At 51.2% G+C, this 23487-nt stretch overlaps 2 protein-coding genes and 2 non-coding genes across 5 annotated transcripts; 1 reads left to right on the forward strand and 3 right to left on the reverse strand.

The window, feature by feature from the left end:
• Positions 1–282: 282 nt before the first annotated feature.
• On the reverse strand, positions 283–9306 carry LOC139166148 (small ribosomal subunit protein uS17). 2 transcript variants are annotated; one of them, XM_070749353.1, is made up of 5 exons: positions 8392–9306; positions 3777–3863; positions 2752–2827; positions 1794–1923; positions 283–456 (listed from the first exon to the last, which is right to left on the reverse strand). In XM_070749353.1, the coding sequence occupies exons 1-5, from the start codon at positions 9304–9306 to the stop codon at positions 333–335; spliced, it is 1332 nt and encodes a 443-aa protein (XP_070605454.1). In that variant the 3' UTR covers positions 283–332. The 2 variants fall into 2 exon arrangements, with proteins under 2 accessions (XP_070605454.1, XP_070605456.1); XM_070749355.1 differs by lacking the exon at positions 8392–9306 and adding an exon at positions 4043–4471 and having other exon boundaries at positions 3777–3908.
• LOC139167424 (small nucleolar RNA SNORD35) lies at positions 1407–1501 on the reverse strand. Its single transcript, XR_011559135.1, has one exon. It is a non-coding gene; the product is annotated as a small nucleolar RNA SNORD35 (small nucleolar RNA).
• LOC139167423 (small nucleolar RNA SNORD35) lies at positions 2036–2122 on the reverse strand. The gene has a single exon (XR_011559134.1). It is a non-coding gene; the product is annotated as a small nucleolar RNA SNORD35 (small nucleolar RNA).
• Positions 9307–17275: 7969 nt separating the features above from the next.
• On the forward strand, positions 17276–21874 carry LOC139166156 (olfactory receptor 51E2-like). The gene is made up of 2 exons (XM_070749369.1): positions 17276–17571; positions 18976–21874. Exons 1-2 carry the CDS (start codon positions 17559–17561, stop codon positions 19971–19973), a joined length of 1011 nt encoding a protein of 336 aa, XP_070605470.1. The 5' UTR covers positions 17276–17558; the 3' UTR covers positions 19974–21874.
• Positions 21875–23487: the final 1613 nt, after the last annotated feature.

Below are 23487 nucleotides of genomic sequence, written 5' to 3' on the forward strand. Positions count from 1 at the left end.
TACTCCTCCCACTCTACTGGACTTCCGCATGGCTGCAAAGACCTGGCTTTGCTGGGAGTCCTGAGGGGCCACAAATTTGACATCTGTCACGGCAGAATCGTGTTGAATGGTCAGTATGTGTGTTGACTGGGCATTTGAGTTGTGGGTTTTTTTAACTGGGGTTTTATAGTTTTGGAATAAAATGAAAATGGCTCCATGGTGGAGCCCCCCCGCCCTGCGCCCCTTTCAAAGCGGATCCCAGGGGTGAGGGATGCGCCTCCCGCCACAAGCGAAAGCACAGCATTCAAACCACACCAGCTTTTTATTGATACAAAGAAAGTACAAGAGTCTCTTCAGAACTTCTGGAACTGTTTTTTGGTGCCAGCCGCCTTGGTCACCTTCAGGACGTTGAACCGGACGGTCTTGCTGAGGGGGCGACACTCTCCCACCGTCACAATGTCCCCAATCTGCACATCCCTGGGAGGGGGAGGGGGGAGGAAGAGTTTTAGAGCAAGGGGCGGAAACGGGCTGGTCAGCAGCCGAGACCTCACGCTGCCCCACCTGGAAGCGGCTGCCTGCAGGTCGAACGCAGCTCGTGGTGCTGAAGAGGCTGAGGTGGGCTTAAAGGTGTCGTCATAGAAACACAGAAGATTGACAGCAGAAAAAGACCTCATGGTCCATCTAGTCTGCCCTGATACTATTTCCTGTATTTTATCTTAGGATGGATCTATGTTTATCCCAGGCAGGTTTAAAATTCAGCTACTGTGGATTTACCAACCACGTCTGCTGGAAGTTTCTTCCAAGGATCTACTACTCTTTCAGTAAAATAATATTTTCTCATGTTGCTTTTGATCTTTCTTCCAACTATCTTCAGATTATGTCCCCTTGTTCTTGTGTTCACTTTCCTATTAAAAACACTTCCCTCCTGGACCTTATTTAACCCTTTAACATATTTAAATGTTTCGATCATGTCCCCACTTTTCCTTCTGTCCTCCAGACTCTACAGATGGAGTTCATGAAGTCTTTCCTGATACGTTTTATGCTTAAGACCTTCCACCATTCTTGTAGCCCGTCTTTGGACCCCTTCAATCAGTTTAGACCCATTGCACTGTCATGAAAGCACTAAGCCCCGCCTCCCTTGCATTCTGCTGACCGTTGAGGTTGTCCACTAGTCACGTCCGACTCTTAAGTGATTCTCTGCACATCCCGATCTTGCACTGCTGCTCTGAGTTGTTCTATGCTCGGCTTTGGTGGTATCCAGCCCAATAATGGTGCCACAAAGAGTGAACTCAAAGGCGGACTGGCAACTGCAGCACCAGAACGCTCAATGACCAGCACATGGTGGGCGGTCAAGGCCAGTCCCTTTTGGCCTTTTAGACAGGGCTGGCCAGACCTTTGGGGGCCGTGAGAAGGCAAAGCAGAGCGAGCTCTTTGGTTCAGCAAACGCCAGACTGGCACTTTCAGCAATGCCCCGGTCACTCGAGGGCTCTGCAGACCATCGTGAGATTAGACATCATCACCAAAGAGCTGGCTGTAGGCCAGGGCTGCCCACTCGCCTGCGAACCTCAACTGCCAGAATCCCCCACATGCCACAAAAGCGTAGCCCACCAACCTCCCTGGCAGGGGGCCACGCGGCCTGGGCTCCAAGTTTCAGAACGTATTTCAAAGCGCAACAATTTCTGACCTTCTGAAGAAACCCAGGAGGGAAAGGCGTGTGCGAGTTATATGAGAGAAGGAGCCACCCTGGGCCATGCGAAGTGGAGCCCACCAAGGCTACCAGCCCCCTCCCCCTGCCAGCCCCCCGGGAGCCTCACCGGAAGCAGGGAGACAGGTGCACCGACATGTTCTTGTGCCGCTTCTCGAAGCGGTTGTACTTGCGGATGTAGTGCAGGTAATCCCTGCGGATGACGATGGTGCGCTGCATCTTCATCTTGGTGACCACTCCTGGGTGTGGGGGTAGGGAAAGAAAGGAAAGTCCGGTGAAGGTCCCCAGCCCCACAGAGGTCCCTCCGGAGCTTCAGGGGGGGGGACAGGAAGGGGCCCCCCCGGGAGGCTGCACAGGGCATCAGTCGTGCCAAAGGGCAGTGTCGACAGCACCCACTCGGAGGCTCCGCAGACCATCGTGAGAAAAGCATCCCTTGCCACAGCAACCTCACCGGGGGGGGGGGGGGGGCAAACCCTCCCAAAGGGACCTTCTGTTTTTCCCTTTGAAAATGTTTTGCTCCTTGTCCAAGAAGCTTCTTCAGTTCTGGCGGGGAATGGAAGGATTCGTATTCTTTGCAATCATCTGGCCGTTAGCTCTGCGATAATAACATTTAGACTTATATGCCGCTTCGTGGTGCTTTTACAGCCCTCTTTAAGCAGTGTACAGAGTCAACCACTTGCCCCCAACACCTGGGTCCTCATTTGACCCACGTCGGAAGGAGGGAAGGCTCAGTCAACCTGGAGCCTGGTGAGGTTCAATCTGCCAAACTGAAGGCAGCCGGGGATGCACAGAAGCAGCCCTGCACTCCAGCCACAGCACCAGCAAGACTATGTAAATCGATGAGGCTGCTCGGGGGTCTGAAGGGCCTCAGGGGCTTCCTCAGAGACCCTCAGAAAGAGGGCAAGGGGCCAGGTAACGACTGCGAGGAATATAATAAATCCTTCCATCCGAGGGGGTGGGGAAGCTCGCTTAAGTCTCCACAAGGCCTCCCACCATCCCAGGGGAAGGAAAGGGGGGAAGGTCGGGGGGGTCTTTGAAGGGCAGAATTTGGTGCCCCTTCCGCCTACCAGAGAGGATGCGGCCCCGGATGGAGACGTTGCCGGTGAAGGGACACTTCTTGTCGATGTAGGAGCCCTCGATGGCCTGGAAGGAGAAAGGGAGGAGACCAGCGTTGTTGCAATAGCCACCTCTGTATGGAGTTTGGGAAAAGGTCTTGTATCTGTTTAAATCAGTGGCTCTCAACCTTCCTAATGCTGTGGCCCCTTAATACAATTCCTCATGTTGTGGCGACCCCCAACCATAAGTCTAGCGCCAATTCTCCCAACAGAGCTTGAAGCTGATTGGCAGGAAGGTCAGAGACACCCCCACTGTCAATGCCTAATTGGTCGGATTGTTCCAAGGTGCCAGAATAGACGCTTTAGTTCCTAACACCAGGGGACATTTCTCTCTCTCTCCCCCCCTCTTGTGAAATTGTCATTCGACACTCCAAGTGGTCCTGATCCCCCCCCCCCCCCCCCCTTTGTGACCACTGGTTTAATTGGTGGCCTTTTCTAGCTAAATCCCTCCCACCTGTCATTACTGTATTTAAGTTTAGTTTGCTGTCTTTGCACTTCACTGTTTTTTTCTTTCCTCTCTCCCTTTTCTTGTATGATTGTTTTTAAATTAAGGGCTTTAACTGTTCTGTTTTTAATCATTGGATTTGTGTTGTGTATTGTTGTGAGCCGCTCGGAGTCTTTTGAGAGGGGTGGCATACAAATCTAAATATTATTATTATTATTATTATTATTATTAAGAACAATAATAATTTGTCTTTGGTGCAGATGCTCTCAGTGGGCATAAAATAAAAAGAGACATTTGTCAAGAATCAGGAGGGGCCACGCTGAAGGATTGTCATAAGTCACTTTTGCACAGTCACTTTCCTGTTGATCCAGAAAAGTAATGTGGTATTTTAATTTAATTTAATCTGACTTCTATGCCGCCCAATGGGAGTCCTCCCGTGGGGTTTTGCCTGCTTCTTTTCGACTTTTACATGGAGAGTCTGGATCCCCAAGAAGCATGGACGCGCGCCCTGTCCTCCCCCCCCCCCGGGCACCTCCTTGGGGGTCTTGAAGCCCAGGCCGATGTTCTTGTAGTAGCGGGGCAGCTTCTCCTTGCCGGCGTCGCCCAGCAGCACCCGCTTCTTGTTCTGGAAGATGGTGGGCTGCTTCTGGTAGGCCCGCTCCGTCTGCAGGGAAGCACAGCGCGATCAGCCCGCCGCCACCCAGGCCCCGCCGCCGCCGCCCCAAGCCGCCGCCCCAAGCCCCCGCCGGGATCCGCCGCCCAGGCCCCGGCCTCGCTCCCGGCCCCGGGGAGACCCACCTGCGTGTCCGCCATCTTGGCCGCGCGGAACGAAAAGAGACCGCCGCGCGCGGCACGCCGGGAGGTTTATCTGCGCTGGAGGAAGTGACGCGCACGCCACGCCTCTTCTGCCCACCGCTGGCGACCATTCGCCTGGAGACGGGAGAGGGCGTGTCTCCAAGATCTTCGGGGTAAGAGGGAAGGAGAGCCGCCTTAAGCTGGGAAGGGCACGTGGACTTCAACTCCCAGAATGCCTCTGCTAGTTTTGCAGGGAGAGAGGGAGAGAACGGTTGACCCCGAGGTGGCGCAGGCGGGTGGGGAGAAAGTACCAGGAGGAGGAAGAAGAAGGGGGCACACCGGGATTGTCACGCCGGGGTGAGAGACGCAATTCCCGAAGGCCTCGGCCTGCAGCCCCCGAAGTCGCAGCCGTAGTCCGCTCAATATACGCCCAATTCAGGGGGAGGAGGAAGAGGCGGGCTTTCCTCTGACCATGAGGGCCTCCCATTGGTCTCCTGAAGGGCCGGAAAGGGGCCAAGATGGCTACTCTCCTGAGGCTGCTGTGGCGCTGAGGAGCCTCCCTCGAGGCCCGGCCCGGAGTCCAGCCATCGCCTCGCCTGCCTGGCGGAAGAGCCGCTCCGACCGCCCTTTGGCCTGGCTCGGAGCGGGAGGGAGCGTCTCCACAGAACCGCTCAGTGGCTGCGTTCCCTCCTTGGGAGGGGGATGTAAATTGAAGTGATAAATAAAGTAATCCCCCCCCCCGAAACGCTCGTCCCAGAAGCGCCTTCAGCTCTGACTGGATTGGGGGGGGGGACTTCGTTCTGTTTCAGGCAGCCGGACCTTTGAGCGAGAGCAGTGGAGGCCACGTGGAGATGTCTCTGCCCTCCCGTTCCTCATTCTTCTGTCGGAGCTGAGGAAGCTTCTTGGATGAGAAGTGAAATAATGAATAAATACCTTGCTCAAAAAAAATAAAGGGAACCCTCAAAGAACCCATCCTCCATCTGAATAAAGGGGGAGATTCTCACTGAATCCTTTGTTGTGTACAAAGTTGAACGTGTGCAACAGCAGGTGAAATCGACTGTCACTCAGTGTTGCTTCCTAAGTGGACAGAAGTTAGATTTTCTTGGGGTTGTATTGTGTTGTTTAAGGGTTCCCTTTAATTTTTTGAGCAGTGTACTTTATTGCCAGTCTGCATTGGTTGCCTATCAGTTTCCGGTCACAATTCAAAGTGTTGGTTATGACCTATAAAGCCCTTCATGGCACCGGACCAGAATATCTCAGGGACCGCCTTCTGCTGCACGAATCCCAGCGACCAGTTAGGTCCCACAGAGTGGGTCTTCTTCGGGTCCCGTCGACTAAACAATGCCGTCTGGCGGGACCCAGGGGAAGAGCCTTCTCTGTGGGGGCCCCGACCCTCTGGAACCAGCTCCCCCCTGAGATTAGGATTGCCCCCACCCTCCCTGCCTTTCGTAAACTCCTTAAGACCCACCTCTGCCGTCAGGCATGGGGGAACTAAAACACCTCCCCCTTGCCCATGTTGTTTTGCCATTTGATTGATTGACTGTGTGCCTGTTTTTTATATATATTGGGACTGTTTTATGAATTTATTAATTTTAATTTGTAATTAGATTGGTGGGCATTGGATTTGTTATTATGTACTGTTTTTTATTATTGTTGTGAGCCGCCCCGAGTTTGCGGAGAGGGGCGGCATATAAATCCAATAAATCTAATCTAATCATTGCATGTATATAGACTGTGTACTCATACAACAAAATTCACATGAGGCCTAAAGACCTTACAGATTCCCCACCCTGAGCCACACACGTCTACGCAACAGGCCAAGTAATGGTGTCACAACAGCTCACTCATGGTGACCCTTTAGAGACATAGAAGATGGACGGCAGAACAAGACCTCCTGGTCCATCTCGTCTGCCCTTATACTATTTGTTGTATTTTATCTTAAGTTGGGTCTATGTTTATCCCAGACACGTTTCAATTCAGTGACTGTGGATTTACCATCCACATCTGGAAATTTGTTCCAAGCATCTACAACTCAGATAATTCCTCACGTTGCTTCTGATCTTTCCACCAACTAACCTCAGATTGTGTCCCCTTGTTCTTGTGTTCACTTTCCCATTAAATACACTTCCCTCCTGAACCCTCCTTAACCCTTTTAACGTATTTAAATGTTTCAATCGTGTCCCCCCTTTCCCTTCTGTCCTCCAGACTAGACAGATGGAGTTCATGAAGTCTTTCCTGAGAAGTTTGATGCTTAAGACCTCCCAGTTCATTGTTCATTTAGTTCATTGTTAAGTGCCAGTATAGGTCTGGGATAAAAACTATTTTTAAAGAAATATATTTTTAAAAAAAACAACCAAAAAGTCCAGTTGCCTACTGAAAAAGCACCTTTGGGACAACCATCACTTGGGTCACTGAGGATCTCTACAGGCTTTAAATCCACAGGTCTTTTAAAAGAAAGTTGACAAAATTATACAAAATGTTTTATAGATGGCACTTTCCACCAACAAGATTTAGCAAAGATGTTTAAAAACATGTCCATCAAATGCTGGAAATGTCATCAGACAGCTGGCACATATTTCTTTCTGGACAAAAATACATACACGGTTAGGGAAAAAGCTGCATATAAATTATAAGCCAGAAATGTTTTGTTAAGTATAATACCAGGAAAGCATGATAAGGGCAATTCGTATGTAATACTACAAGTTCTGACAGCTGGGCCGTTTCTGTTTTATGTATGGTCTCTATGAGATGTGTGATTGTTTTTTATATTAAAGGTTTTAAATTGTTTTAATGTATTGGGTTTGTACTGTTTCTTGTTGTGAGCTGCTCCGAGTCTCCGGAGTGGGGCGGCATACAAATCTAATAGATAAATAAATAATAAATAAATATTTATGCATAGTATTGGAAAAATGAAACTCAGAGAAAAGATTATGTAATTTAAAAAATATTAGATTGTCCAGAAATGGGTAGACTGACACTAAAGTGGCGCAGCAGGTAGAGGGCTGTACTGCAGGCCACTAAGCTGACTGTAGATCTGGAGGTCAGCGGTTCAAATCTCACCACCGGCTCAAGGTTGACTCAGCCTTCCATCCTTCCGAGGTGGGTCAAATGAGGACCCAGATTGTGGGGGCAAGAGGCTGGCTCTGTTAAAAAGTGCTATTGCTAACATGTTGTAAGCCGCCCTGAGTCTAAGGAGAAGGGCGGCATAAAAATTGAATTAATTAAAGAAAGAAAGAAAGAAAAAGAAGATACAAAGTATTTTCAAACATGGGACTTATTTTACAAGGGGTTGGAGGATAATGGAGGCAGAAATTAAGAGTGGAGAAAGTATTATTATGTAAACAAATTGACCCAGACAATGCCCTGTTCACAAAGCAGGTTGGGCAGCCCAGCCTTAGCAGTGTTGGTTTATTTATTTCTTAAACGTGCCTGCCTCCCATCTCACGGTCAAACGACTCTGGGTGGCTCTCACCAATATAAAAACAATCCAAAAGGAGCCTTAAAAGATGAAAAGCCTTCAACATTAAGAATTAAAATAAGAACATTAAGCAGGAAGTAGATAAGAAGGGACCGGTGCATAAAGAGGATGGGGATGAAGCCCCCTGCTAAGCCCCTCACCATCTTCAGCGTGGATATTTTTCTCGTCCTTTTCATTTCAAAAGCAATGATGGGTCGGTGGGGGTTGCTGTGTTTGTGAAGTTCATGCTAAGCAAACAAAATATATTTAATTCTTATTTTTAACTCTATATATTCAGGCGTTCATTCATTCATTTATTTATTTATTTTTGATTGCTTGATTGATTATATTTCTATGCCGCCCAACTCCTGAAGGACCTTGAGCGGCTTACAAGATATAAAATACATTTTGAAAGATCATATAAGATTAAGAAAAAACAGTTTAAAAATCACATACATACATATCATTCAAGGCCGGACCTTGTAAAATTGTGAGACCAACGGCCTCAAGCCTGCCGGGAAAGCCAGCATCTTCAATGCTTTCCAGAAGGCCAGTAGAGTGGTGGGCCGTCCGGATCTTGGGGTAGTTGGTTCCAGAGAGCAGAGGCAGCCACAGAGAAGGCCCTTCCCTGTGGGCTCATCAGCTGGGTTGTGTGTGTGTGTGTGTGTGTCTATTTGTACATCACCCAGAGTTTGTCTAGGAGTGAAATGGGTGGTCTTTAAAATGGATCTATAAATGCATGTTTAAATGGTTTGTGGAGTCCTAATGTTACACTATCGAATGGGCTTGATTTGACTTCTATAACCACCCATCTCAAGAAGCACCTCAACAGCAGGGTGCAAGGTCCTGGCGAGGCCCTTCAGGACAGGCCCTTCCTCCTCAGGACAATGGCGACCACCTGGTCCCTGATCTCCTTGGTCTTCACTCCGTAGACGATGGGGTTCAGCATGGGGGGGAAGAGCAGGTAGAAGTTGGCCAGGAGAATGTGGACGTGGGGCGGCACACGGTGGCTAAACCTGTGGGTCAGGATGGTGAAGAGAGCCGGGGTGTAGGACACCAGGATGACCACAACGTGGGCTGCGCAGGTGCTGAAGGCCTTGTGCCGGGCGTCCCGGGAGGGCAGGGCCAGCACCGCCCTGGCGATCCTGCAGTAGGAGAAGGTGATGAAGAGCAGGTCGCCCCCGACCACCAGCAGCGCCACCAGGAGCCCGTAGACCACGTTGGCAAGGATGCTGGAGCATGCCAGCTTCACCACCGCCATGTGCTCGCAGTAGGTGTGGGCGATGACGTGGGTCCGGCAGTAGGAGAGGCGGCCGGCCAGGATGGCGATGGGGGCGATGAAGACCGTGCCCCTCAGGAACACCACGATGCCGATCTTGGCCAGCAGTGGGCCGGTGAGGATGGCGTCGTACCTCAGGGGGTTGCAGATGGCCACGAAGCGGTCAAAGGCCATGGCCACCAGCACGCTGGACTCCATGACCGAGAAGGCGTGGATGAAGAACATCTGGACCAGGCAGGCCGCGGAAGCGATCTCCCCCGCCCGGAACCAGACGATGCAAAGCATCTTGGGCAGGGTGGAGGTGGAGAGCACCAGGTCGACGGTGGCCAGCATGCAGAGGAAGAGGTACATGGGCCTGTGGAGCCTCTGCTCGGTGGCCACCACGTACAGCATCGCACCGTTCCCCAGCACGGTCACCAGGTACATGGAGGAGAGCGGGATGGAGATCCAGGGGTAGAAGGCTTCCAGGCCGGGAATCCCTAGCAGGACGAAGGAGGAGGGGGGTCCGTGGCTCCCGTTAAGGGCAAACATCACTCCTGGGAGGCATGGCGCACGCGGGGTCCACAGGCGGCTCCGTCATCTGCTGCAGGGACCGGGGAGAAGCACAAAGCCGGAGAGGGTGAACTTTGCTGCCCCCACCTGCCACATCAGACAGAGGAAGAACAGCATGGGGGCACTTGGATTCATCTACCGCTTCCCAGAGCTTTTCCAGCCCCCTCTAAGCGGTGGACAGAATCAGCACCTCTGCTGAAGAACTTGATTCCTTCTGTGACCAGGTTCTTAAGTGGAAACGTTCTTACGTAGAGCAGTTTTTCCCATAGGAATGAATGTAAAAGCAAATAATGCATGCAAACCCTTTGGAAAGAGATAAAAGCTCGGAATTTGGGTGGGAAGAGGAAGAGGACGGTCGCTGCCGACGGAAGAAGGTGAGGGGAGGGGAATTTTAAAAAATCCAAAACTTTAAGGCTTAAAAAAAAACCGAGATCTCTGAGGCGGCAAGGACGAGCACGTGCCTCCCCTACACTCGGCACGAGGCTGCCTCCCCTACACTGGCTGCTGCTGGTGCTGCTCCCTGCTTCCTCTTCCTTCCCATGCTGAAGGGCTGCCCTCTCCTCTCGCTCACTCGCTTTGTAGCCGGCTCCTTTCCTTCGCTGTGGTGACTCCTCGGCTGCCCAGAGCAAAGGGAGCGTTTCTTTTCTGTGGGCGCTGGCAGAGGTTTATCCCCTGTCCAAGCGCCCAGAGAAAGGAAAATGCTTCGTTCGCTCTGGACTGCCAAAGTCTCCTTAAGCGCCACTGAAAGGCTCCTCTGGCAGCCCAGAAAAGCCCAAGATGGCCGGGATTAAAGGGGGAAGGGCAGGAAACTGGCCGGGCCTTCGTGCCGCTCTCAACTTTCCTGGGAAATTTTTCCGGGCTCAGGTTCTTAAGTAGAAAATGGTTCTTGAGAAGAGGCAAAAATATCTTGAACACCCGGTTCTTGTCTAGAAATATTCTTAAGTAGAGGTGTTTTTAAGTAGAAGGACCACTGTATTTGGTCCGAACAATCTGGTTCCTTTGACCCACCGGGGAAGGCTAAGTCGACCTGGAGCCGGTGGTGAGATTTGAACTGCTGAACTACAGTTAGCAGAGAGAGAGAAAAAGAAAGAAAGAAAGAAAGAAAGAAAGAAAGGAGGGGAATGAAGGAAGGGAGAGAAAGAGATAGAGAAAGGAAGGAAGGAAGGAAGGAAGGAAGGAAGGAAGGAAACTAGATAGAGAGAGAGATGACAGATGATAGATAGATAGATGATAGATAGATAGATGATAGATAGATAGATAGATAGATAGATAGATAGAGACAGATGATAGATAGATAGATGATAGATAGATAGATAGATAGATAGATAGATAGATAGATAGATAGATAGATAGATAGATAGATAGATAGATAGATAGATAGAGACAGATGATGGATAGATAGCAATAGCATTTAAGACTTAGACTTATCTACCGCTTCACCAGAAGTGGGGAAAGAGGCCATTTCTGGCTTCCAGGGGGCCTCCGTGGGGCAGGGGAAGCTGTTTCCACCCTCCCCAGGCATTGAATTATGAATGTGGGCACTCACACATGCACAATAACCTGAACACAGGCTCTTTCGGCCCCCGAGGGAAAAAAAGGTTTGCCCTCATTGGTGTAGGGTCTCCTGCCTTGGTCAGGGGGCTGGACTAGAAGCCCTCTAAGGTCCCTTCCAACTATTATGAGCCGGGGTGGCGCAGTGGTTAGAGTTCAGCGCTGCAGGCTCCTTCAGCCAACTGCTAGCTGTAGTTCAGCAGTTCAAATCTCCCCACCGGCTCCAGGTTGTCCCAGCCTTCCCTCCTCCCGAGGGGGTCAAAGGAAGAGACCCAGAGTGTTGGGGGGCAAGAGGCAGATTCTGCCAACGGCTTGGAGGGGCCTTGAAAAGCACCAGGAAGGGGGAAAGAAGTCTAAGTGCTCTTGCTATTGAACACCCAGGAAAAGCCCCAGGATAAAAAACATTGAACCGGTGGTGGACAATAGCTGGCTCTATGTTTCCCTCCAAGGGCCGACCGGAGCGGCTTTAAAGCTGGACGCTTGAGGACATCTAGAAGTGACAGTTCAAGGGGGAGAGGAAAACCAGCCTTGTGGGGTGGGCTTGAGGGGGTTACTGGACTCCATATTGTCCTCCCCTAACTCCCAACACTTGACCGTTAGACTGTCCACGGTTGACCTCTCCCGATTCCTAAGAGGTCAGTAAGGGGTGTGCATAAGCGCAGTAGAGTGCCTCCTGTCCCCTGTCCTATAGTCTCTCCTATATCTCCTATATCTCCTCTTCTGTCCCTATGTCTTTTTCTGCTATTTTCTTATACATACATTTGATTCCTATATTTTCTATTCTATTCTTTCTCTAATATATTTCACTTCAAGTATATCCTCTATAACCTTCATTGTGTATTGTTGTGTATTGGACAAAATAAATAAATAAATAAAAATAAAGAAAGAAACTCACCAGCCCGCCCCCCCCCCCAGAAGCCTGGCCGGTCTATAGTTCTGCCCCCAGCACCCACGCCAGCTGCTCTGGGCCAGGCAAAGACCCCCTCTCACTCACCCCAGTCGGTGAGCAGCCGGTCGGTCGTGGCAGCCAGCCCTTCCCCAAGAAGGAGCTGCTCCTCTGGGCTCCTCTCAAGGCTTGTTAGGGCGAGAAGCTGGGGAGGCGGCATTTATTTATCTGTGCTGCCAACCCCTTTGGTGATGGACCCTGCGCAGAGGGAGAGCGTCCAGGATGCAGGCACCTCCTTGGAGGCTCCCCGCCTTCTCTCCCCTTCCCTTGGGCACCCGAGTCTCCAGGGGGGGAGGGCTGCTGTGTGCCCCCTCCCTCTCTGCCTGGTCTGGGAAGGGTCACCTGCAGGCAGCCCAGGGCCTTTGGGATGCTCAGGGGTCCGTGGTCTGGCACTCCCTCCGACTCCAAGGGCAGAGCTAAATGGACCCCATTGAAAACACAACAACCCTCTCTCTCTCTCTCTCATACACACACACACACACACACACGCCCACCCTAGACCAGCTAAAAGGGGAATCGCCCCAACAGAATACAGTGCAGGCAAATAATGATAATGACGATAACAATAATAATAACAACAACAACAAGAGCAGCAGTATAACAACAACAGAGCTGGAAGGGGCCTTGGAGGTCTTCTAGTCCAACCCACTGCTTAGGCAGGAGACCCTACACTACTTCAGACAGATAGTGATCCAACATCTTCTTTAAAACATCCAGTGTTGGAACATTCACAATTTCTGGAGGCAACTTCTGTTCCACTGATCAACCGTTCTGACTGTCAGGAAATTTCTCCTTAGTTCTATGTTGCTTCTGTCCTTGTTTAGTTTCCACCAGTTGCTTCTTGTTCTACCCTCAGGTGCTTTGGAGAATAGGTTGAGTCTTTCTTTGAGGCAACCCCTGAGATACTGGAAGGCTGCTATCCTGGCCCTTCCTTCCTTCCTTCCTTCCTTCCTTCCTTCCTTCCTTCCTTCCTTCCTTCCTTCCTTTTTCTTGTGCTTTGGAGAATAGCCTGACTTTCTCTCCTTTGTGGCAACCCCTGAGATATTGGAAGACGGCTCACATGTCTCCCCTGGTCCTTCTTTCCTTTAAACTAGCCATGTCCCGTTCCTGCAACCATTCTTCATATGTTTCAGCCTCCATTTATCCCCTCGTCCTCTTTGTGGCTCTTCTCTGCACTTTTTCTAGAGTCTCACCTCCTTTCTGTATCATGGCGACCAAAACTGGACACAGGATTCCAAGACGAACCGAGGAGGAGGAGGACATCAACTCAAAACAATAGACTTGGAGGTCTCCTACTCTGTCAGCAGACCCTCTCCCATTCCAGGCAGTAGCAATGGCATTTCTGTACTGGTCCACGGTGCTTTCCCAGCCCCCTCTAAGGGGTTTACAGTCAGCCTCCTGCCGCCAACAATCCGGGCCCTCACTTGACCCCCCTGGGAAGGACGGAAGGAGGCCAACTTGACGTCGCTCATGTCCAGGGTTTGGGTGAGGGTGCCTGGCCTCTCCTCGCCTCAAAGAGACACCATTTCCTTATCTATTTGCTATTACTAAACATCCAAAATAAACTAATAGCTGGGCCTCCTTAGCTGCAGAGGTGGGGAATCCTGAGGGGGGCTCTGTGGGGCAGCCTTCCCTGCTTGAGGGGGGGTGGATTAAAGCCTCCAGGCAGGGGAGCCCTCTACCTGCAGGTGGAGGAGGTCTTACATACCATCCCTCCCAAGAGCTTCTGCCCCTTGTACGTGGGACCACCGGGGACCCTCCTGCAGGTTCTCTGCCCCTCTTTTCTCCAAGACTCCCCTTCCAGGGGGGCTCAGCTGGCAACCCACCCCCAGCCTCTTTAGTTATTTTATTTTTATTTATTTATATTTGTCAATCAAGTATTGGATAGTAGTTTACATAACATAGAAAGCAATGGTTTTTTTAAAAGACAATAGCCGAGTAGGACAGGGCTGGAAGGCCCACTGGTGCACTTATGCTGGCCCCTTACGACCCCTAAGGAAAGGGGAGAGGTCGGCTGTAGACCATCTGAGGTTGAAGATTTTGGGGAAGAAACCACAGAATCTGGTAGTGAATTCCAGGTGTTGATCCCTCTGTGGCTGAAGTCGTACTTTCTGCAGTCGAGTTTGGAGCAGTTTACATTGAGTTTGAATCTGTGATGTGCTCATATACTGCTGTGGTTGAAGGTGAAGTAGTCACTAACAGGAAGGACATTTTGGTAGGTGATTTTGTGAACTAGGGTTAGATCAGTTGGGAGGCCACGTAGTTGTAAACTGTCTGATTTCAGTATTTCAAGTCTGGTGGAAGAAGGTATGTTGTTGCGGGAGGAGGAGGACTCTTCTCGTGAAATATTCCTGGACTCTCTCGAGGGCCTTAGTGTCCTTCCCTGGACCTGCTTTCCACTTCCCAAGAAAGCCCCAAGCGGAGCAAAGCCAACGGGAGCCCAGCCGCCCTTCCTGTCCACATTATTTCCCTTTATTTATAGCAAAAAAAACCCCTGTTCTTCCTTTCTACCTTACATGGACTTCAGCCGATCCGCCCTGGGCTTTAAAAATAGCAGCACCAGCAGATCTGTCTTTGCTGACTGCAGGACAAACTCTCTCCGGCCACTGCCTAAGGGCCTGTCCAGGGGAGGGAGGGAGGGGAGGGGCCCCACGGGTCAGCCTCTAACTGAGGGTCCAAGGGCAGCTGGCAGGGGGTGGGGGGTCCCAAGAGTGGAGGGAAAGAGTTGAGATAGCAGCCAGAAACTCCCCCCCTTCCACAGATAATGCCAGTGGGCTGGGAAGGACAGTCCAGTGTGTGTTGCTGTGGTTGAAGGTGAAGTGGTCACTAACAGGAAGGACATTTTGGTATATGATTATATGAACTACATTTAGATCAGATCGGAGGCCACATAGTTGTAAATTGTCTAATCACAGTATTTCAAGTCCAGGGGAGTCAGGTGTTTTGTTGCGAGTGGGGGAGTGGAGGACTCGTCTTGTGAAATATTTCTGGACTCTCTCCATTGTATTAATGTAGGAGATGCAGTGTGGCTTCCAGACAAGGGAGCTGCATTCCAGAATTGGTCTAACAAATGTTTTGTAAGCTCTGGTTAGAAGTTCAGTGTTTTTGCAGAAGAAGCTACACAAGGTTAGATTGACCACTCTTAATGCTTTTTTGGCAGTGTAGTTGCAGTGGGCTCTGGCCCTTCGGTCGTTGGATGTGAGTCCTCCAAGGACTTTGACATCACTTTGGGTGGAAAGGGGACCTCTCCCTGCCCTCTCTCCATCACCCTCTTTCCAAGGACGTCCCAGCACTTGTGTGTCACAAACACGAAATGACTCCCTGGCTGGGTTTCCCCTGGGAAGCTGCCTCTTTCTCGTCAGCCGGCCTGGCGTCCCTCCAGGGGGATCGAGCCGGCCAGCCCACCACCATGGCAGAGGGGCGGGTGGGAGTGGAAGCTGGAGGAATGTCCCTCTCTTCAAAGGTGCCCAGGAGGTCGGGGATGGGCCATCCTTCACGTACACAGAGAGAGAGAGAGACTGTGGGGACGAGGGGTGAACCTTAACCTGGGGGGGGCAACTGTTAGGAAAAGTTAGTGTCAGTTTGACTACAGTTCGTAACCCGCAGGGCTCTGTCCATAAATTGGGACTTGGACGAAGGCCAAGCTCTGGACTCTGATTTATTTCTCGGACGCTAATTGGGATGCTGACACCAAGACTTGGGCCATTTGCGGCCACGGAAGGACTCTGAGCCCATGGCCTCTCTATCGCCACCCCCGGATCTGCCTGCTGTCCCCCTGCATCCTGCTGCCCATGGGTCGGGGGGGGCAGGGAGGGTTGAGGGGCCGAGCTGGGCCTCCCCTGCATTTGTCCCCCCCTCCGGGGGCTGAGGAGCGGAGGTTGGCAGCTGGGTGACAGCTGCCAGAGCCCGGACGGTTCCCCAGCCTCCCTTCCCAGAAAACCCTCGTCCAGTGAATCTAGGTCAGACGTCGGGGGTTAAACAAACCGTGGGGGCTTAGCTGGATGGAGAAGCTACGGGAGCTGCTGCGTTTGGTTCCCAGGAATGGGAAGGGCCCCCTCCCCCCCTGCCAGGCCCTGGGCCAAACTGGGATGGTCCCCCAACTCCCCTCCCTCCCCCAGGAGGAAGCAGCAGGACCACCCAGAGGGTCTCTTTCTTGCCCTTTGGCCCTTTGTGGAAGAAGGTTCCAGCCCCCCAGTGGCTGACCGGGCTTCCCTTCGACTGATTTGAGGACACAGCAGGAGAGCTCAGGCATTAGCTGGGAGCCTCCCTTGGTAAATAACCCCCAGTTTGCCATTTTTCTAGCCTCCAGCCGTGTCTGCGGAGTAGGGTTTGTTTATTTATTGTTGTTTCTGTCCTCGGCTACTTCAGCTTCAATCACAACAACATATGAGCACACAACAGATACAAACTCAAAGTAAACTCAAGTGCAGGAAATACGACTTTAATAACTGAGTAGTTGATGCCTGGAACTCCCTACCTGACTCTGTAGTATCATCACCAAACCCCCAAAACGTCACCCTTAAGACTATCTATGGTTGACCACTCCCGATTCCTCAGAGGTCAGTAAGGGGCGTGTATAAGTGCACCAGCATGCCTTCCGTCCCCTGTCCAATTGTTCTCTTTTATCATTACCCAACTCATGTATATGTATATACTCATATAGTATATTCCTCTTCCTGTTGTAAGCTGCTCTGAGTCTGCGGAGAAGGGTGGCAGAGAACTCTAAGTAATAAATAAGTAATAAATAAATCTATTTATTTTATTTTATTGATTGATTGATTGATTGATTGTATTTATATGCTGCTCATTCCAAAGTGGAGTTAGAGTGGCTAACAAATGCAATAAATACAATAATATTAAAATACAGTCACAAGTGCAAAATAACATCAGTAATAACAATAAATAATATCTTTAAAAGAACCGTACACACATGGCAGTCAATCTAATTCCTGTGTATACTACCAATACGTACTTGACAAAATAAGATTTTATTTCTGAAAGAGCAGTAGATGCTTGGAACAAACTTCCAGCAGAGTGGTTGGTCAGTCTACAGTCACTGAATGTAAACATGCCTGGGATAAACATATACTGTATCCACCCTAAGATAAAATACAGGAAATAGTATAAGGGCAGACGAGATGGACCAGGAGGTCTTCTTCTGCCGTCAATCTTCTAGGTTTCTAAGCTAAATAAAAATAAATAAAAAAATAAAAGATAAATAAGTCAGAGTCCCTCCCTGGACTGAAGCCCTCAAGCATCAGCTGAGCTCCGCCTGGAAAAGTCCCAGAGGAATTCTCTTGGGAAACGGTCGCTGCCCCCCTGGGAGGTTTCTTCCTCGTGAGGCTGGGGGAGAGTCCCAGATCGGATCCCTGAAGTGCTGGACATGCGCCTCCTTCCTTGGGCCCGGCCTTTCTGGGGTGGGGCCTTCCCAGCAGTGACCGATGGGTCCCCAGGGGGCCTGAGCCTGAGAAGGAGGCTCCATCCCAGCATCCTTGCCTGGTTCACGACTGCCCCAAAGCCCCCTCGGCTCCTCCAGAGACGCAGCGGTGAAGGGTCTTCCTTGCGGGGGGGGAGATCTTGGCAGGGAAGCCGAGGGGCTTGTGAAGCTGGACTGGGGGGCACGAGGGTGGGGGCCTTCAGGGAGGATGTGCGTGAAGGCCACCGGAGAAGGAAAGAAGGGAGAACTTGAGGGAAGAACTTAATTGACCAAGCGTGCACCAGGAGAGACGGGGAAATGATCTCGCCAGGTAAGCAGCACATAGTGCACAAAAGTTTCAGTTTTGCAAGTTTGCTGTGGGGGGAGCTGTGTGTGTGTGTGTGTGAGAGAGAGAGAGAGAGAAAGAAAGTGAGGGAGATTGATGTTGACACCAGTGAAACTCTAGAGAAAGTGCAGAAGAGAGCAGGGACTAGAAACCAAAACATACGAGGAGAGGTTGCAGGAACTGGGCACGGATAGTCTAGCGAAGGGGGGTCACTTTTCCAATCCTTGAGGGGCTGCCCCAGGGAGGTGGGGGGGTCAGGCTGTGTTTCCAAAGCACCAGAAGGCCACACAAGGAACAATGGATGGAAGCTGACCCAGGAGAGATTCAACCTGGAAGTAAGGAGGAACTTTCTGGCGGTGGGAGCCATCAACCAAGGGAACAGAAGTCGCCTGTGGAAATTGTGAGGGCACCAACACTTGCCACCTTCAAGGAGAGACTGGACTCCCATCTGTCTCAAATGGTGTGGGGACTCTGCTTTAGCAGGGGGTTGGACTAGATGACCTACAAGGTCCCTTCCAACTCAAATAGATGATAGATAGATAAATGGATGGATGGATGGATGGATGGATAGATAGATAGATAGATAGATAGATAGATAGATAGATAGATAGATAGATAGATAGATAGATAGATAGATAGAAGGATGTAGGGAGGGAGGGAGGGATGGTTGGCTGATGGATAGATAGATAGATAAATGAGAGATGGAGAGAGAGAGAGAGAGAGAGAGATGGAGATGGAGAATACAGAATCTACAGAGTTGAAAGGGACCTTGGGGATCTTCTACTCAGGCAGGTGACCCTCCACCATTTCAAACAAATGGCTGTCCAATCTCTTCTTGAAAGCCTCTAGGGATGGAGCCCCCACAACCTCTGGAGACAAGCAGTTCTACTGGTTAATTGTTCTAACTGTGAGGAAGTCTCTCCTTAGCAGTAGCTGAAGGAGCCTGGAGTGCTGCACTCTAACCACTGTGCCACTCCAGAGAGATGATAGATAGATACGCAGAAGAGAGTAACGTGGGTTGCATGGTTTATGAGGAAGGACAGGGCCACGATTCCCTTCACAAGGCACACCTGGGGATGGAGTTTAAGGGAGAAGCGGTTGGGAGAGAACAAATGCTGAATTCCTCTAGTATTAACATACAGTAGTCACAAAGACCCAACATTAATAGCAGAGAGTAGCTGAGGGAGGGAATCACGCTTCTGGCTCCCTCTTGTGGCCATCCGTCACACCAGCTCTTAAAGCAATAGTGTTCCAATACATGTAAGCATACATTTTTGGTTTATGTTATATATTGTCAAACCCAACTAGTTACGTACATAGTACTAGCAGTGAGCAAGAAGCCCCCTGTCTCCTTGAGATGACCAACTCTGCCTTCTTTCCTGTCCGCAGACTTGAGCACTGGGCCTCCGGACGCCGCCCTGGCAACGCCCTTCACGAACGACAGCCTGGGCAGCCTCTCCCCCTTCATCTTGAGGGGCCTGCCTGGCCTGGAAGCTGCCCAATTCTGGCTGGCCTTCCCCCTGTGTGCCATGTACGTGGTGGCCCTGGTGGGCAACTCCATCGTGGTGCTGGTCATTAAAGCCGAGCCGGCCCTCCACACGCCCATGTACTACTTCCTGGGCATGCTGGCAGGGGTGGACTTGGCCCTAGCCTGCTGCACGATGCCCAGGGTCCTTTCTCTCTTTTGGCTGGACGCCAAGGAGATCGCCTACAGGACCTGCCTTCTACAGATGTTCTTCATCCACTCCCTCTCGGGCATGGAGTCCACCATCCTCTTGGCGATGGCTGTGGATCGCTACGTGGCCATCTGCCGCCCGCTCCAGTACTCCACCATCCTCACCAACTCTGTGACGGTCAAAGTGGGCATCGTGGCTTTGGCGAGAGGGGTGGTCTTCTTCCTTCCGCTGCCCCTGCTCCTCAACCGCCTGTCCTTATGTGGCCCCAGGAACCTCCGGCATTCCTACTGCCTCCACCAAGATATGATGAATCTTGCGTGCGTCAAACAGAACATGAGCGTGAACATCGTCTACGGTCTGATCGCCATCAGCCTGGTGATGGGCCTGGACTTCCTGCTCATCCTTGTCTCCTACCTGTTGATCCTGAGGGCTGTCCTGGGGCTGAGCTCCTGGGAGCAGCGCCTCCGGGCCTCGGGCACCTGCCTGGCCCACCTCTGCATGGTCCTGGCTTTCTACGTGCCCCTGATCAGCCTCTCGGTCATCCACCGGTGCAAGACAAACGTGCCTCCCCTGCTCCAGGCCCTCTTGAGCAACACCTACCTCCTGGTCCCACCCGTGCTCAACCCCATCGTCTACGGGGCTCGGACCAAAGACATCCGCAAATGCGCCTTGAAGTACATGAGGCTCAGCAGGAACAGGGGGCCCCACTGAAGCCCGGCGGGTGTGGAGAAGGAGGGGGCACGTGGGGACAGACCACACCTGGGGTCCGTGGGGTCTAGTATTGGGTTCCCAGTAGTGCTACGGGCCAGGGTGCAGCTCCGGCAGGGAAAATGGGGCTCTGCGTGAAGCTCCATGTCCCTGGTGCTCGTGTGCGCCCGGGAGGAATTTTGCCTCTGCACATGCGCAGGAAGTAAACATCTTGTGAGGAAACATGTGGCGCAAGGAGGATTTTGGCAATTTTCTGCTTCTGCACATGCGCGGAAGCCAAAAGAATCACCGGAATCTCTCTCGCAACCATGTTCCCTCTCAGGACTTTGGTTCCTGCGCATGCACAGAGGCAAAATCTTGCTCGGACACATGTGGGTGCGCACTGGGGTTGTGGGGCTCTGCGGGAAGCACATCGGCAGTGGGCGTAGGTGGAATCCGCCCCCAACGGGGTCTCCCAGGTCCCCTGCCCTCTTCCACCGCCTTCCTGTGCTGGGGACCCACATCCCGATTCTCTACCTGCCTGTGGAGGTGGAATCCCGCCTGCCGCCCTGATCCCTGGACTGTGCAAACTGACCCCTTTCACGATCACCCCCCCACACCACCTTCTGTGCCCTGGCTGACCCATGGACTCCACGCCCCCTTCCAGGATGCCCGCGTGTCCCTGTCCCCCATCATCAGAGGAGGCCTCACTGCCCCAGAAGAACCTCTGCAGGGCAGCAACGGACAATTCACCCACCTCTCTCCAAAGGGAGATTCTCAAGAAGGGGGAGGAGGGTGGTGGTGATGGGGAGGTGCTTCAGAATGTATGAAAGGTCCACTGAGAGGTCCACTGGCCCCTCGGGAACCTTCCGCCTCTTGCTTTGAGGTCCATGCGTCATGAAAACAATGTCGTCTGGCGGGACCCAGGGGAAGATCCTTCTCTCTGGCGGCCCCAGCCCTCTGGAATCAACCCCCCCCCCCAGAGATTAGGACTGCCCCAGTCCTGCCTTGCCTTTCGCAAACTCCTGAAAACACATCTACGTCACCAGGCATGGGGAAATTGACATACCCCTGGCCCTTATGATTTATGTATGGTTTGTCTGGATTGTATGGCTGTTTTATAAGGGGTTTTTGAAATTGTTTCTTTAAAAATTAGATTTGTAGATGTATTGCTTGTTGTGAGCCGCTCCAAGTCCTCGGAGAGGGGCAGCATAAAAAGCTAATAAATTATTATTGTTGTTGTTGTTGTTGTTGTTGTGATATGATGATGATGATGATGATGATGATGATGATGATGATGATGATGATGATGGTGGTGATGATGGTGATGATGGATTGAGATACACTGGTGAAGGAAAGACGCTGGTCAAAAAGGGGCCTCCCTGAGGGTGCGGCAGGGGTCCGCCTGGAAGAGTGACCCCCTCGGCCTCCTCTCCATTTCCCCCTGGACTGCACCAGGCCTGGACGGCTGCAGGAACCCCAGGACGTCCTACACGGAGGCTCCCCTGGACAAAGGGGAGGCCCCACGGAAGTGGCTTTAGGTTCAGCTGAGAAGAAACGGCCTCTGCAACTCGGCTCTGCTGTCCTGCACTTGAGCCCCACTCCCCACCGCCGGGTCAGAAGGGTCTCTCCCCTGCCTAGGCACGGTTGGGGGCTGAGGGGCCCCACTGCCCCCAGGAAGAGAGAGAGAGAGAGGAATATTCTGCCTGTTGTGTTCATTTAAAGAAATAACAGAAAATCGCTGATTGGTTAAGACGCGGCTAAGTTTAGGTTGCCGCCAAAAACAAACGGTTGTCAGTAAAAAAGCCTGCGCATAAGCAAAGGTATAAATAGGGCAACGGATTAGCCGTTGCCCTTGTTGGGAGTTGCTATTGAGAGGAACAGTTGGTTGTTATACTCTGTTAATAAATAATGCGTTGAACCAACAGAAGTCTCCGGTGCAGTGATTTCACAGTGGCGACGAGGAGGTCGAACTCCCGCTAAAGCAACCATGAGCTCAGTCATGGCTCCACCACCGCCTTTTTTCAATCAGGACACAGAATCCTGGACATCTTACATGTCCAAATTTTGGATCTTCTTACAAGCGAGCGTCCCATGCACAGGAATCAAAGCCTTGCGAGGGGATGCGCATGAACGGGAGACTTCAGAGATTTCTTGCTTCTGTGCATGCGTGAAAGCAAGTCTTCGGAGAGGGGCGGCATGCAAATCTAAATAATAATAATAATAATTATTATTATTATTATTATTATAATTATTATTATTATTATAACGATGGCTGAAATCTCTCTCTCCCTTGCATGTCCCAGCACGAGGTTTTCCCTCCTCCACATGCGCAGAAGCAAGAAATATCTCTGTGAGGCCCCCACACGCCCGCAGAAGAAGCAAAGCTACATGCACCGCGCACTGGGAGCGGCAGAATCGGGAACCCGCCCCCTGCACAGAGCAGTCCTCCCCCCCCATTTATTTATTTGTGAAATTCCTTAGCCCCCCCCCCTCCATCTCCCTAGACAGGAACTCTGGGCAGCTCCCGATAGAGAAGAGAAACGGGATGGAAGGGTTTGAAGAGAGGGGGCTTTAGGTTTTAGGCTCAAAGGGTTGAATAGAGTTTTAGTTTCTTAATCGTTTCGCTTTATCTTTGACTTCTACTGTGCCGTGTTTATGTCTCCGGAGAAGGGTGACCTAGAAATCGAAATATATACACAATGGTGCCGCTACTTAAGAACTTTTCTAGATAAAAACCAGGTGTTCAAGATTTTTAAAATCTCTTCTTAAGAACCATTTTCTACTTAAGAACCTGAGCCCAGAAAAATCTCCCAGGAAATTTGAGAGCGGCACGAAGGCCCGGCCAGGTTCCTGCCCTTCCCCCTTTAATCCCGGGCTTTTCTGGGCTGCCAGAGGAGCCTTTCGGTGGCTCTTAAGGAGGCTTTGGCAGTCCAGAGGGAACGGAGCATTTTCCTTTCTCTGGGCGCTTGGAGAGGGAATAAACCTCTGCCAGCGCCCAGAGAAAAGAAACACTCCCTTCGCTCCTCCTCTTCTTCCTCCTCCTCCTCCTCCTCCCACCCAAATTCTGAGCTTTTATTTCTTTCCTAATGGGTTTGCAGGCATTATTTGCTTTTACATTGATTCCTATGGGAAAAATGGCTTCTACTTACAAACTTTTCTACTTAAGAACCTGGTCACAGAACGAATTAAGTTCTTAAGTAGAGGTCCCACTGTGTGTGCGTGTGTGTGTGTGTGTGTGTGTGTGTGTGTGTTTTCTTATGTCGGATCATCCTGGTATATAGAAGGAACGTCACAGCTCCTTTTTGCCTCTAGGCCCAACTCAGGACCATTTCAAGGCAGTTAATTTATTCATAGCCGACAAATATATTTTGCCCTAGCAAAAGGCCGAAAGCACCAGCCTGAAGATGGCGAGTGGGACCTCATTGAAACGTTGCCAGGAACCTCTGAAACTTACACGGGAAGACACCCGAATGTGCCCCTAGACCTTCACACAGGGAAGGGCGACCAAAATCTTTACTACCACACGGTGTCTGTG

This window comes from Erythrolamprus reginae, chromosome 4 (genome assembly GCF_031021105.1).
Source record: "Erythrolamprus reginae isolate rEryReg1 chromosome 4, rEryReg1.hap1, whole genome shotgun sequence".
Lineage (NCBI taxonomy): Eukaryota > Metazoa > Chordata > Lepidosauria > Squamata > Dipsadidae > Erythrolamprus > Erythrolamprus reginae.